The sequence below is a fragment of the Struthio camelus genome, chromosome 13 (genome assembly GCF_040807025.1).
Source record: "Struthio camelus isolate bStrCam1 chromosome 13, bStrCam1.hap1, whole genome shotgun sequence".
Taxonomy (NCBI): domain Eukaryota; kingdom Metazoa; phylum Chordata; class Aves; order Struthioniformes; family Struthionidae; genus Struthio; species Struthio camelus.
In genome coordinates, this window is record NC_090954.1 from 10,101,582 (window position 1) to 10,116,248 (window position 14,667).

At 58.6% G+C, this 14,667-nt stretch overlaps 2 protein-coding genes across 9 annotated transcripts; one reads left to right on the forward strand and one right to left on the reverse strand.

Moving 5' to 3' along the window:
• Positions 1 to 439: 439 nt before the first annotated feature.
• Positions 440 to 10,175, reverse strand: SIMC1 (SUMO interacting motifs containing 1). Of its 8 annotated transcripts, none has more exons than XM_068960089.1 (10): positions 10,028 to 10,175; positions 6,642 to 7,370; positions 6,026 to 6,249; positions 5,144 to 5,213; positions 4,543 to 4,688; positions 3,913 to 4,092; positions 3,272 to 3,400; positions 2,068 to 2,224; positions 1,900 to 1,984; positions 440 to 905 (listed from the first exon to the last, which is right to left on the reverse strand). In XM_068960089.1, exons 1-10 carry the CDS (start codon positions 10,145 to 10,147, stop codon positions 685 to 687), a joined length of 2,061 nt encoding a protein of 686 aa, XP_068816190.1. In that variant the 5' UTR covers positions 10,148 to 10,175; the 3' UTR covers positions 440 to 684. The 8 variants fall into 8 exon arrangements, with proteins under 8 accessions (XP_068816190.1, XP_068816191.1, XP_009683983.2 ...); XM_068960090.1 differs by having other exon boundaries at positions 6,026 to 6,246; positions 10,028 to 10,163; XM_009685688.2 differs by lacking the exon at positions 10,028 to 10,175 and adding an exon at positions 8,490 to 8,734.
• A 2-nt stretch (positions 10,176 to 10,177) lies between these two features.
• Positions 10,178 to 14,411, forward strand: THOC3 (THO complex subunit 3). Its single transcript, XM_068960093.1, has 6 exons — positions 10,178 to 10,437; positions 10,549 to 10,705; positions 11,524 to 11,728; positions 12,081 to 12,242; positions 12,333 to 12,433; positions 12,773 to 14,411. The coding sequence occupies exons 1-6, from the start codon at positions 10,255 to 10,257 to the stop codon at positions 12,934 to 12,936; spliced, it is 972 nt and encodes a 323-aa protein (XP_068816194.1). The 5' UTR covers positions 10,178 to 10,254; the 3' UTR covers positions 12,937 to 14,411.
• Positions 14,412 to 14,667: the final 256 nt, after the last annotated feature.

Sequence of the window (14,667 nt, forward strand, 5' to 3'; positions counted from 1 at the left end):
GAGTAATGGTAGTCTTCATGACAACATGCAGGCTTGTCTGCGCTGCAGGTGCTGGAGTGAAGTCTGCAAGAAGTGCAGCCTTTTCAGCTGATGCTGCTACCTGTCCTTCCTACTGACCCGGCTAATGAACTTGGGCAGAGCCCTGTAGTTGTATTCGATTTGGAATGGGAAAGTTCATTCCCTGCCTGAGGACTGACCAGCATGAGTTGGGGATCTCTGCACTGTTAACACCCTCACTGCCATGCACACCTGGGTTTCTCTGAAAAGAGTATTAACCTTTCCTAAGTACTGGACAGGTCCTAGCACTGTGCCTGCTGTGCAAACTGTTGTCAAAGTTTATGGCCGCTTTAGTCTAGCGCCATCCTTGGGTACAGCTGCAGAAGTCGGAGCTGAGCGCTTCCATTGGGCAGGGCTGGCACCAAGATGGAAGAGTCTCAGGAAATACGAAAATAATTTATTTTTTAAAAGTGTACAAAGTGCCTTGTAAAACTGTAGGACAAGAGACAAGTTTGAAAGGAAGCTCTGAGACCAGGCAAATCAGAGATTTTTTCCATACAAATGTATAAACAAAACCACGTGATGGATGGCAGTGCAGGTTGCAGCATAAAACAGAGGGTTTTGACTGCATAGCTTGTAAAGGAAACACGAGGTTCTTTGTGCCCTTTGTCACAGAACTTGTCTCCATCACGTGGCAGTGACGATGAGGAGCAACTCTCGGAGCATGCACACTTTCTCCTCGATCTGCAGGGGGAAGGGCTGCCCCAGGACCTGCTGCAGTCGGCTAAGGAAGTCCTCTATTTTCAGGTGAATGTCCAGCTGGGTGGTGTCATCATCATCCTGGAGCCTGGGCCTGGCCTTCTTAATGATTAAGTCCATCCGCTCGTTGAGTGCACTCTGTAAGTGCCCTACAAGAGGAAATGCTGGTGGCAAGAGGCAATACACAAAAGGGCATTGTTTGACTTGTTCAGGGACAGACAGCAGCATGCCCCAGGCAGTGCTGCCCTGTGGTGAAAAGCAGTCGGGGACAGTGTGCAGACCCTTTCCTGGTAAGCCTGGATGGTTCTGTATGAGACTAGGCAGGGGGAGGAAGGAACTGTCACCTCCTGGAGCTCGGTCTGGTACATGGAGAGGCCAAGAAATGGGGAGGGGGCTGTAACATAGTTTCCTCCTATGCTAGTGGCAGTCTGGACAACTATCCAGCTGGAGAGGAGAGTCTCTAAAGAACTTCTCAAATAGTGCTCTTCTGAGGGTTTCAGGCAGCAAGGGAAGAATAGGATTCTCTGCCCATATGTTTGTGGCTTCCTCTGTATCCCTCCATGAGAACCTCAACCTGGTCTCAAGCAGCTGAGGCTGGGAGGAGATTTGAGCAATTTTCCAGTAAAACTGAACTTTAGGGACTACCTTTTGACTGTGCCGCCCTCCTGGGGCTAGAAATATTGCTCCTTCCAGGGCTACTGTGGGTGGCACTCCCTTCCCAGTCTGGTAAGTGTAGAGTGAGCCCTGGCTTCACTACCCCTTCGCCTTCTGCTTTTCCTCTTAAAAAAGGAGCCTATTCTTCCACTCACTCTGTGTGCAGCTTGGACAGCAGCTGGTGCGAAGCACCTCCTTGCCTACTTCCCAATGCTGTGGTTGATCCTTTAAGAAGGAGGCTATTTCTCAGGGGCTAAACTTGGCAAAACAGTTTGTGCTCTCTTCTTGATGTAGCCCTGCAACATCATTTCTTACCCTGGCTGTTGGGAATAGTTACCAGCAAGGACTGAGATATATCACCTTTCTAAGACTCAGTGGCTGAGAGTTCATTCGAGCATGATGTGAAGAGAGGAGGAAGTATGCTTTAGGCTGTCCTGCTGCAGCCTCCTGATTAGATAGTGTGCACTGAGGTCAGAACAGGCTGCTTACCCAATACTACGTTTTGATAACTCAACAACAGCAAGCTCAAGTACTGCAGCATCTCATCCCATCTTTCCCATGTTGCCACTTCTTCCTATGAGAGGAGGCAGTATTTGGTTATTAGAAGAGGTTTTCTCCCGAGAAAAAAAAATACAAGGGCGAGGATGGACTAGATACCTGGTATTGCAGCAGCACAGAGCAGTGGCTCAGGAAAAACAGGATCTTGGCCAGAGACAAGGGCATGTTTGTGGGCACTTTGCAGCTGTGCTGGAACATCAGCTCTAGCACTTTGCAGCGCAGGAGCTGGCTGTCCATGGTGTTTAAGAAGGCTTCCCTGAAAGACAAAGGGCTTTACCAAGGGGGAGACAGCACCACCTCACCAGGAACAACTGCTCTCGCATGTTCCTGGGGTCCTGCTGGTGCTGCTCCTGAGCAGATGTGGGGTGACTGTAGGGGGCTGCCCAGCAGTGCAGTGGAAGCAAAACCACCAGATGTGATACAAAGACCTTCATTATACAGCTTGGCCACAGACGTGTTCATGCCATTAGGTCTGACCTGTGACAACTCGAGGTCGGTACGGTCTGTGAAACAAGCTTAGCTGCCTTGCTTCACCCTGCCCAACAGCCTGTGCAGATGTTATCCGTTCCTGCTGACTCGCAGGGAGTGCAGCCAAGCAAGTGTGAAGTGGGGTCGGCTGTGAACCGGATCTAGCGGATCCGTCCGGGGATGAGCGGCAGCTTGGTTAGATTCAGCTTTGCTTGATTAGACCTAGTGTGTGCTCAGAGAGAGTTGGGCTAAAGGATCTGAAAGGGTTGTCTGCTGGTGGCTGCCTGCTGGGGTTGGCAAGCGTAGATTTGAAATGTCTGTGGATCTAGTGGTCTAATGTCTACACTAGAGCCAGTCAGGGCCTGGTGCCTTGGCTTCAGATACTGCATTTCTTACAGGAAAAAAAACAAAAGCATGTCAAGGCAAAGCTGTAGGAACTGCGTCACACTGCTGACGAACCTCTCGGCTGTCCCTGAAAATCGGTGTTTACCAGTGAGTGACTGTGCTGATGCTGAGTCCTCCTTTTTAAACTCTCTCTGCAGTTTTAAAGTCCTTCAACTTTAACGGGTGAGAGAATCGGCGGTTCTCAGCAAGGCACCAGCTGGGGAGGTGCATTCAGTTATCAATGCTGTATCCCCATGGGATCTTTCTATCCAACAGCCATGCTCTCACTGGCTGCGTCATAAATGACACGTCCTTCTATACCCTGGCTGCGTCTCACTGGCTGCGTCCTTCTATACCCTGTAGTATTTTTGTGCATCCCGATTTGGATGTAAACCAGGAGTAAGACTATTGTCCACAAAGGCAGACGCTGCTTTGCACTTGTTTGTCTTACCTTTGGCTTCTCACAGGAATATTCAGTATGAAAGGGAGTATCACATCTGCAATTTTACAGGAGCTGCACTTGGGAGATCTGTCCACTTCCACTGCGATAGACAACATCCGTTGGAGCAGGAGCATCACCCTAGGTTAGGCAGACAGTCAACACTGGGAGACACTATCCCTCAGCTGGATGGTAAAGCAGTGGGGGTGGCACCTAGTTCAAGCATGTGCCTTGCAGTGAGGGATGTAGGGGGAGCTAGCAGGTTAGAGCTGGTTAGCGTCCTAGAAAGCCCCATTGTGTCTTTTAGCGATGTTTAAATCCTATGCTCTTAGAAGAAAAGGTAATCCTCAGATGGGTCCCAGGTAGGTCCCTGTGGTGTTGATGGGGCAACGTGGGGCAGCCTGTGCGTGGTGTGAGGGCTCTGACCTTACAGTATGTGTGAGAGGAGGAAGCTCACTGAGCCAGTTTCCTGCCAAGTGAGGAAATCTCTCGCTCATCAAATCTACATCTGTCCCAGAGGAAAACTTCAGGTGCCTTCAGGCAGATAACCTTGGTCACAGGTACAACGTGGCTCCCGTGACTGGAGACCCTGGCTTCTCCCTGTCTTGGGCCCCATAAGCTAACAGGAGGGAGCCAGGACTTTTGGGGCTTACTTCTGGGAGAAGAAAGCTGGTGGAGCCGCCTCTGCCTGGTCAGTGGAGTCTGGCCATGCTGCAGATGAGTTGCATTCAGCCCTTGCTTCTGCCGTAGAGTATGTCATTTCTTGTGGCTGCTCTCGGGGCTGGGAGAACCCGACTCCTGTAACTGCTGCAACCAACCATTCAACCACCTCCCTGGGACAGAAGCAGGAATGTTAGTGGGGATGGGCCTGGCTTTGCTGCGTTGTGATGTCTAGCTTCACTCATAGCTCCAGGAAAGACCTTCAGGAAGCAGGATGTGCCTCACCCGTTGCTTAGGCTGGCGAATAGCTCTGTTGAGCAGCGTGAGACTTACATGCTTGTCAACAGGAGCGAATCCTTCTCAGGCCAGAACTGAGCAATGTAAACCTGATCTCATTCCTGGGAAAACACCTGCTAGGCTGTGGCTGGAAATGTTTTGCATTGTCTCTACTGGTTTGCTGTTGTAAACCTCCTCCTGTTCTTTAGACCTGAGCCCTAAACTTTTTTTCTGTCTCCCATGCTTGTTTCCTGGAAAGTCGGAACTGGAATCTCGACACATTCCCTGAGCCTCTGTCTCTCAGCATCTGGTTGGAAGGTGTAGGGGTGGGGAGGAGGTGCCCTTACTTGACATTGCTGAAGCACATCTCACAGGAAAGCACTTTCTTGGCAATCGACTTCTGCAGGAGGTGCAGCCTCAGGTTCCGCTGGAAGTCATCCTCCAAGGTCTGCACCACATACTCCAGGAACAGGAGTCGGCCAGAAGGCTTCTCCTGAGGGGAGATGCAGACGGTGTGAGCCTAGCAGAGCAGGAGGGCTGAGGAGAACTAGAGAATTTGGCTCTCTTGGGAATGGGCCAATTTACGTGATTGAAGAATAGCGTGTTTGTTCTCCAGGAGGGGCTACCTGGCCCAGCTGCTTGGCTGGACCTGCTCTACTATCGCGCTAGGGCTGTTGCCCTTGCAAGTCCCTCTAGTCCCTGTGTTTTCTTCAGATTAGACAGCCTGCCTACAGCTGTGCAGCAGTTTATGAAGCACCATGAATAAAATCAGGAGACACCTGGCACAGGCTGCCGTCAGCGACTACAATAAAACCAAATGTCGGGACTGGCCCATTCTGCAGCAGAGCAAGGGCTTGTGAGGCCCTGGGACATCACTCGGCTCTCAACACCGTGTACTGGGTGATCCCTGCCCGATGGTGACACATGCAATCAGGAACTGCCAGGTACCTGGTCTTCCATGGTATATTTCAGCAGCGTCCAGTCCCATCCCACTGTGGTGGCGTTGGCTGGATGGAGCCTGCAAGGACAGCACTGCCCATTTATGCTGAACTGCCCGACCATCTACCTGGAGGCAAAGTACCCCCTGCCCCAGCCCTCCCTCGCCAGCTCGCTTGCCCTGGGGCCCATACTGCCTTCTCTAGCACTGTCTCCTCTCTGGCCTGGTCCTCTCCCCTTCTCCTGCCCTGCCCACGTCGGTTCTTTGGAAGCGCCTGCCTGGGGGTGTGCTCCGCGGAGAGCACCGGCACTCCTGGGCCTGGGGCCTGGGGAAACGTCGTGCCTCGCTGCGGGAAACCCGAGTGCTGCACAGGTGAACTGCCCCTACCATCTCCAGCCCGTGGCTGCTGCTGCATCCCAGGGGAAGCGTTTCTGCCATGTCACTGCAGCGAAGAATGAGATCTGCTCTTCAGGAACAAGGCAAACACTGCTCTGACCTAGAGGACTCCCTGGTGTCAAGGCAATCCCTGAGCTCTGCTGGCTTGCTATAAAATGATTTAAATGCTCTCATGAAATAACTGGAGCTGCTTTCCCTATTGTTTCAGCATCCCCCGCCTCTCTCACCCCCATCCTTCCTCCACTTGGGACTTCAGAGGCTCCTATCTAGGCCAGTACTGGCCCTGACCCTCTCCAGCTCCCAGACAGCCTGGGGCTGTGTCAGTTTTGGTAACCTCTGTGAACAGAAGGCAGGGGCAGAAGCAGGATTGTCCTGGACTGTAGGGGAAATTGCTTCCTCTTTTTTGGGCACGGTACGCAGAGAATAGCCTTGGGGCTGGGCAGACCCCAGGGAGCATCAACCCAGCCCCAGGGCACCGTAGCTGAGGGAAAACATACATTTGGATTTTCATCAGCAGCATGTAGGTGTCCTTCAGGATCTCTCCCTGGTGGGATTTCAACAGGATCTGTCTAATCAAGTAGGACACGATGTCTTTAGGAGGGCAGTGCTGGCAGGAGACGAACTCACTCAGGAAATGCAATGTGCCCTCGAGGAAGTTCTCCTCAATGGTGGTGTGTACCATGCTCAGCTTCCCGCTGGGGATGAGCTCGGGTTTCCGCTGCTGCGTGCAAGGCAAGGCAATGGGTGAAAGGCGGCTCCCCATGGCCTGTGCGTACCTTGTATCTGCTGTGCACCCTCGCCCGCGATGCCCTCGCCCCGCACCCTAATGGCACGCGGTGTGCACAGTGCTGGGCAGCGCCCTGCTCCGGGGCTGCCTCACAGCACTGATGCCTTCGCAGGTAAGTCACAGCTGCCCTCCAGTTGTGATGCGTGTCCCACCGTTAAGGGAACTGCAGTAACCAGAGATCCCAACCGCCCACCAAAGCTTTCCCCCAAACAGGAAGCAGAGCAGGGGCTGCCCCTGCTTCCTGCTCTACCTCTCCCCCTCTGCGGGACCCGTCACCGAGCAGACTCCAGCTGGGCCTGGCAGCAGCTGCTCTGAACCCCGTTTACCTGCAGCGTTTCCCTGTCGGGTGCTATGTCTTGGAGGAAGAGGTGATGGACACCAGTCCTCCTGAAATACTGCAGTTTGTTCAGCCAGGCCTTGTTGTCAGCCCTGGTCCTGGCTGGGGCCACTTTCTGCATTGCTACACGCGGCGGCAGGTCTCTTGCTTCCAACAAAGGCCTTTTGGCTCCTGCCGGGGATGAAGCAACGCTGGCTGGCGTGGGGCTCAGGCCTGGGGGGAGCTCCCTTTGCTGGCAATTGGGGGGAGTCTCTTCCTCCGCGCCAGAGGCTCTCCAGCTGCAGCTGCTGTCCAGGCTGGAGGGGGACAGGGAGAGCTGGTCAGAGTCCAGCTGCATGCTGGCCAGGGAGCCCAAGTCACTGTTAAAAGTGGTGGTGCTGCAGTTCTGCCCAGGGCTGCGCGAAGAGCCTTGGCAGCTGGAGGCGGGAGAGAAGCCCCCTCTGCTCCCTGCACTTTCCGCTGAGTCCAAGGCGGGAAGGGGCTCTGCGGGGGCGCCATGGGAGGGCACTGCAGGGCTGGGCTCCACCGTCACCTCCCTTTCTTGCTTGGTGGGGAAGCAGAGCCTGGGCGGGGAGGCGCGTGCTGCCCGGGAAGCACAGCCTGCGGCGTCGTCGGGAGGGCTGCATGGGTCCTCCTCCTCCGTCAGGTCGATGATGGTGAGGCTGGGGCGTGGTGCTGGCTCTGCGCTCGTCTCCTCGCAGGTCAGGTCGATGATCTCCTGTGGGGACAGAGGGGTCAGCGCTGTCTGCAATGGAGGCGCCCGGCTGCCTTGGGCCTGCCCTGCCAGGAGCCTCCGGTGCGTTGGCACTGCCCTGGCCCTCCCCGGCCCACGAGAGGGAAGATGGAGGGGAAGGGGCTGATCTGCACCCAGTGCAGGAAGAGAAACCAGGAGCAAAGACCCTGCTGCCTGGCGGAGGGGACGGGGTGGGCTGCGAGGTGGCAACCCCGAGCTCTGGTGTCAGCCTCCCCCAGCAGCACGGCTGGGCCCGGGCTTGGCCTGGGCCTCTCATCCCCGCTGCTGCCGGTGACAAGCCCTGCTCACCCGGGGGTGCCTTACGGCTGCGTCCTCTGCTTCAAAACAAAAACAATCCCCAAAAGCCTGGCGTGCAGCCTGGGGCCCTGGCTATGCTTGGCCCGAAGAGGCTCTGCCGAGCCTGGGGAGCCGGGGGACCGTCCCTTACAGTCTGCTCTGCCGAGCCTGGCCCACTCTAGTGGGTTTCTCCAGTGCCAGGAACAGCCACTGCTGCTGCGTTTGGCTGCAGAGCAAGGGGAGTTTGGGTTGTTCCCCCCTGCCCCCGTGCAGCTGCAGGGCAGACGGGAAGCAGCCGGAGCGGGCACAGGCGCTAGCTGTTCCCCGCTCGCTCCCCTAACAGGCTGGCTGACCTCGGCTCCCCCAGCCCACCCGCAGCGGGAAGCTTTGCCTCCACACCTCCGTCCTGGGGCCACGCAGCGCCGGGGTGGAGAGCTCTGCCCCTTCGTGGATCTGAACCTCAGCGTCCCCTGCGCTCTCCCCATAACGCTCGCTATCCCAGTCCCGCAGGAGGGGGCTGCAGCTGCGCGACAGAACAAGGAAGGCTTCGGCGGTCGGTCCCACGGAAGAGCTGTCCCAAGCGTGGGATGACGGTGACGTCCAGTGCCCCAGTGGGTCCCTCCCCGGCAGCAGGAGTTTCCGCAGGAGCCAAACGAGCTGCGCCGAGCTCCTTGGCAGGGCACGGCACCACAGCTCCCCCAGGCCGTGATACAGCACGTGCCAGAGATGTCTGCAAGCCCCCCCAGCATCCCCCTGCGGCACAGCCTCACCCGCTACGCGGACACAAGTGGAAGGGAATAGAGCTACCTTCACGTCCATGACACCAGACCAGATCTAGAGCAGCACAGAGACTTTGGGGGCTTCCCATCCAGGACTCGCCGGGCGATGCAGCCTCTTTAACCCCGAGCTCCAAAGATGTGCATCTACAAGGGGCCGCAGGAGCAGGCAGGGGGAGCACATCTGTGTCCGCACCAGGGGCAGGCAGGACACAGCACGTCTCAGAAGGTGCATGGGATCATTACATGCCCAGCAGGGGTCAGGGTCTTTTTGCTCTTGGAAAAAAATCACAGCGTCTCAAAACAGGAAAATGTTTTGAGAACATCTTCAAGAAAATCCATTTAAATCCATTTTGTTTTCCCTGACTCAGACCCGCTGCCTTTCCCAAGTTGGGGGCTGCATTTACTGTGGGGAGGTGACAAAACCCAACAGGCTTTGCTCGTTCAGGAAAAACAGCGGGACCAAACAAGCGTGGCGCTCGCCCGAGCCGCAGCCCCGCCGGGCAGCCCCGCCGCGCACCGCGGCCGCCCGGAACTGCCGGCGTTTGAAAGCTGCATCAGAACCGGCGCCAACGGCTTCCAGCCTGGGGGCCGCCGGGCCGGCCTGGGCGGGAGATGGCCTCTCCCCCCGCGCCGCCGCCACGCGGGCTCGTCCTCTGCCCTGCCGGCGGGGCCGTGCGGGTGAGCTGGCCCCCGGCCGCCTCCACCACCCCCCGGGGCTGGGCGCCGGAGACGTGCGGCTGGGGGAGGCTGAGGTGGGCCGGGAGGACCCCGGGGCGCTCGGGGGGCTGGAGGCCGTGGGGGGCTGCGCAGGCTGGGCTGTCTGGGCCTCTCCTCAGTCAGGCCACGCTCTGCGCGGGGGGCGCGACGGAGACGCGGCCTCGCTCACGGGCCACGCGGCTGCCCGGGGCACGAGGGTCTGGCAGCCGGGACCCTCCTGGGGGCGGGAGGCCATGGTGGGCTGGGATGTCTGGGGGGATGTGGCAAGGGGACCGGGAGCCTCCTGAGGGGACATGGCTGAGGGGGACTGGGAGCCTCCTGGGGGCCTGTGGGTGAGGGGGGCTAGGACCCTCCTGGGGTGCTGGGGATGAGAGGGGCTGGGACCCTCCTGGGGTGCGGGGGCTGAGAGGGGCCGGGACCCTCCTGGGGGGCTGGGGGTGAGGGGGGCCGGGACCCTCCCGGGGGGGCTGAGACCCCCCCGGGGGAACGTGCCTGGGGGGGCTGGGACCCTTCTAGAGGACGTGGCCGGGGGGCCGAGGCTCTCCCGGGGGGACACGGCTGGGCGGGCTGGGACCCGGGGGGGGGGGGGGGCGGCGGCTCAGGGCCGGTGTCCGTTGGGCGCCGCGGCCGCCCCGGCTCAGCGCCGCGCGCCCGCCGCGGCGCCCCGAGGCTTTCTGTCCCCGCGCGGCACCCGTCCCTGTCCGCGCCTCCCGCCGGGGCGGAAGCGCCGCCATGTTTGTGAGGGGCAAGCTGCGCCCCGCCCCGCCCCGTCCCGCCCCGCCCTCACGGCGCAGCGGGAGGCGCCGCCCGCCGCCGCCACCGCCCGTTCCCCGGGGGCCGGTGACTCACCGCGGGGGGCGGTGGGGGGCGCCGCGGCACCTGGCGGCGACGGCGACGGCGGTGGCGGGGCGGCGAGCGGCCGCTGCCCTCGGAGCCCGAGTCGCTTATGAGGATGACGCTGTCGGCCATCTTCCCTGCGGGCGGCGGCGGCTCCGCCCCCTGCGGGCCGGGCCGGGCGGAAGCTGCGTCACGCGCGGCGGCGGCGGGAGGACGGGTGCCGCGGCGGCGGCGGGGCCATGGCGCTGTCGCCCTACGTGCTGGCCATGCAGGAGCTCTTCCGCGCCAACACGCGGAGCCGCGAGTTCCCGGCGCACGGCGCCAAGGTGCACTCGGTGGCCTGGAGCTGCTGCGGCCGCCGCCTCGCCTCCGGCTCCTTCGACAAGACCGCCAGCGTCTTCGTGCTGGAGAAGGACCGGCTGGTGAGCGGGCCGGGCCGGGCCGGGGGCGGCGGCGCTGGGGAGCGGGCCGGGCCCGCCGGAGGCCGCGGGTTGTCCGCCTGCCCCCGGCCCACCGCCGCCCTCTGCCTCTAGGTGAAAGAGAACAACTACCGCGGCCACGGCGACAGCGTGGATCAGCTCTGCTGGCACCCCAGCAACCCCGACCTCTTCGTCACGGCCTCCGGCGACAAAACCATCCGCATCTGGGACGTCCGCACCACCAAGTGCATTGCCACCGTCAACACCAAAGGTGGGCCCCCGGCAGGACCTTGCCGCCGTGGGCCGGTTTCCTGGGGGTGGTGGGGATCGGGGCACCTCTGCTGATTGCTTTTGTCTTTGCCTTGTGCTCATCTAGCTCTAGCAGGTATACGGAGCAGCACAGCACACGAGGGCTGACTTATGTTGGTGACAGGACTGGAGAAACCGCTGATATATGATGCTGGTTGTTAAAATGTCTTGTGTACTTGCTTCCGGAGTCTATGGGGTGCAAGGAAAGGCATGTTTTCAGAGACCTATGGTGAGACTAAAAGTTTAGCTGGATTCAGGAAGCAGTTAATCATATTCATGGACTGATTAACACAGATACCATCTCCGGCTGAGGAAAGCTCCAATTTCAAATTGATGGGTCTGGGAACAGCATTACAAGATGGTATAGCTGCAAATTGCCTTGTTCTTACCCTCATTTGTATGTGCTTGTGGTTGGCTGCTACTTCTTCTGGATTTGAAGGTCACTCGGTTAAGAGGCTCTTTGATTTGATCTTGCTTGGTCATCTCTGTGGTCACATCTTGGCTAAACTGGGAAGGGGAGTGGTGCAATGCTGTTGGTTTGAAGCTGTGGTTCTGTTAAGTTTAGTTTTCATTAACTCTATGTTATCTCTTAGCCGGCTACTGAGTGGGATGTGTATGTTGAACTGCAGATTTGTCCTAGATTTAGGAGCAGTTCCGAGTTAGTGGAGCAGACTACGGGCTTGAGTCAGGAAAAAAAAAAAGCTACCTGTCTGCTTAACTGATTGTGGTCCTATGGATTGGTGGGTGTAAATGGGACCTGTTGCCCTTTCTTCCCTCTAGGGGAGAACATAAACATCTGTTGGAGTCCTGATGGCCAGACCATTGCAGTAGGGAACAAGGATGACGTTGTCACCTTCATTGATGCCAAGACACATCGCTCCAAAGCTGAGGAGCAGTTCAAGTTTGAGGTGAATGAGATCTCCTGGAACAATGACAACAACATGTTCTTCCTCACTAATGGGAACGGCTGCATCAATATTCTCAGGTAGGTGCCTGTGGCAGCAGGCAGGGTGGGTAGGTGGACTGGTTGCCTTGATGCATCTCTGTCAGCCGAGGTAGACGTCGGTCTGCAAGTCCCTTTGCTGCTTGCAGGGGCCGAGGTCCTGTATCCCAGTGTTTCCCAGTCCTGAGGTGGGAACAAAGTTGCCTAGAGTTGAGGTTGCCCCAGTTCTGGGCTGGGCTTCTTGAGGAGTGACCCAGGTGCTTTGCCTCATTCATCCAGCACTCAAGGTTTCCAGTTTGGTTGGCTCACCATCCCAGTGCACCTTATGCCTCATCTTGTAAACAAGCCCTCTGCTCCTTTCAGTGCTTCCTGCTCTTTCCCTTCGTCTCCACAGCTACCCAGAGCTGAAACCCATTCAGTCCATCAACGCCCATCCTTCAAACTGCATCTGCATCAAGTTTGATCCCATGGGGAAGTACTTTGCCACAGGCAGTGCCGATGCACTCGTGAGCCTCTGGGATGTGGATGAGTTGGTGTGTGTGAGGTGCTTCTCAAGGTAGGTAGTCCTGTCCTGAACCTTTTTCTCTTCTCTCTCTGGTGACCCTGTGGGAGATGGCTCACTCTCTGCTTGGACTTGCTGTTGCAGGCTTGACTGGCCTGTGCGAACGCTGAGCTTTAGCCATGATGGGAAGATGCTGGCGTCGGCATCAGAAGATCACTTCATTGACATTGCGGAAGTGGAGACAGGTAATGGTTCCCCGTCAAGGAAATAGCAAGGAGGGAATTGGACAGAGATGTGCTGGTGGAGCTGGGAGGGCCCTGGGAGATTCAGTCTGCTTGCAAAGAGCTTGGTTGTGCGCAGCAGATTGCCATGAGGGGGAGCCTCTGCCTAGTTGGTCTGTTTTTAGATATGGGTTGTGTCTGTGTCTTGTCTTCAGTTGATTAAAGCACTGAAGCAGCACTAATTCTTCCTCTGCCCCACACGGGAGGGAGGAGGGGGGTGCTTGGCTCTGGTGTGTGCTATGGGGCAGTGCGCAATGCAGGGCCAGAGGCTCTCCAGCCTGACTTGGCCCCTCTTCTGTGCAGGAGAGAAGCTTTGGGAGGTGCAGTGCGAGTCCCCCACCTTCACAGTGGCCTGGCACCCGAAGAGGCCTCTGCTGGCCTTCGCCTGTGACGACAAAGATGGCAAATATGACAGCAGCCGGGAGGCGGGCACTGTCAAGCTCTTCGGGCTCCCCAATGACTCCTAGTGGAACTGCAACAGGCAGCAGGGTAGACCACCAGGAGAGGCAACACTTCCCTGCTGTCGGGGATGGGAGAACGCTTGGTTAACCTAGGATGGGGGAAGGAGATCAGTCCCCTCCGTACCTGCTTGGCAGTATGGTGATCCTTGGCTCAGCTCTGTGCATCCTGCTCTTGGGAGCCTTTGTAAAAAGCAGCCTGTGTGCTGGTGAGGACGGTGGGGGATGCTCGCAGAGCCCCCCTGCTGGTCTCCAGGGAACGGAGGCCCATTGCAAAGGCAAGTGGCCAAAGAAGGTCTGTCACTGAATGCCCCTGCTGAGAGGCCTCCTCCGGGGAGGAGCTCAGCTGAGTGGAGGCTGCTGTGGCCAGACTCCCTGGCAGGGATAAGTTACGTGACCATGCCCTTCTCTCTTCCTCTGGGCCCCTGTGGCGCGGGCAACCCTGGGAGCACAGCCAGCTCTGTAGCTGCAGCCTGCCGCTTCCCCTCCAGATGTCCTATACGTTCCCCGCCCTGGAGCAGCAGAGGGGCAGTGTGGTGGGGCTGTGAGTTGGGGGATGGTGTCTAGGGGTTGCGGGGTGGGAGAATGACTTTTTTTTGTATGTGTGGTTGTTTTTCTAATTTTGATAAATCCCCTTCTGTAACGAAGGTGCCTGTGGCTGTTGCGTGGGTGCAGGTCTATGGACATGAGGTGGTCAGTGAGTGGGGCAGGAGGGGTGCTGCTGAACCGCTCTCCTGCGAGCTCCTGCCCCCTTCCCCACCTCCTGTGCTTAGCTGTAGAGAGGCTTTGCTCTGCAGAGAGGAGCTCTCAGCAGGGCTGTGGCTGAGGGGTCTGTGCTGAAGGGCTGCGTCCCCTGTCCCCACGGCCTGTCCTTTTCCCTGGTGGCTCTGTCTCCTGGCAGGTGCCAACACTCCACCAGGGGGCGCTGCGCCCCCCACGCTGGGGAAAGGGGACATGGGGACCAGGGATGGGGACACAACACCCGGCCCTGGCTCTGCCAGGCCTGGCAGTGTGCTGCGTGCCTGGGCTGGAGCAGGGCTGTGGTTCCACCAGCAGATGCCCACCTTGCTCATGCCACAGCCCTGGCCCTGTGCCACGGGTGCGGAGCCCTTCCCCATGCCCCTTCCCAGGGCAGGGCAGGCTGCTTTGTCCTGGAGAACGCGCTGCTTGCTCCCAGGAGTCTTCAATAGCCCGTGGCTCCTGTGGGCGCTGCAGGGCTTGAGCGTGGGCTGGGGCTGGTGCAGTACGCTGTGGCTCAGCTGTTGTGCGGCTTCAGGACAGGGCACAGGCTTGAGCAGAGATTTTGGCTGCAGCCAGGCACAGGCAGTGCTGCAGCCCTGGCACCATTCCCTGCTCTGCCCTCTCCCCGCTGCACTTGCCAGAGCAGTTAGGCTGGCCTGAGCCCTGCCTGGAGGCTCCCTATGTGGTGGTGGGCACAGCTCTGTCTTTTCCTCTCCCTGGAGGTGCTCTTTTGGGCCTGTCACTGCTGGCTGCTTGTCCTGAGCAAAACCCCAGTCCTTCCTTTAATGCTACCTGGGCGCTCCTGGCTGAGTCGCACAGTGCCCAGTTTCCTCCAGGGCCGCTGGGCTGGGCTGGGAGGGAGGGAGATGCTGCAGGTGGCAAAGGCTCGGGCAGAAGCCAGAGAGGTGACAGGGAGTGCGTGGGACCACCATGGGCTGGCAGGCTGTGAGGAGAGGGTGCGTTAGTGCCTCCCCCATCCCTTCTCCCCGTGGTGAGCGA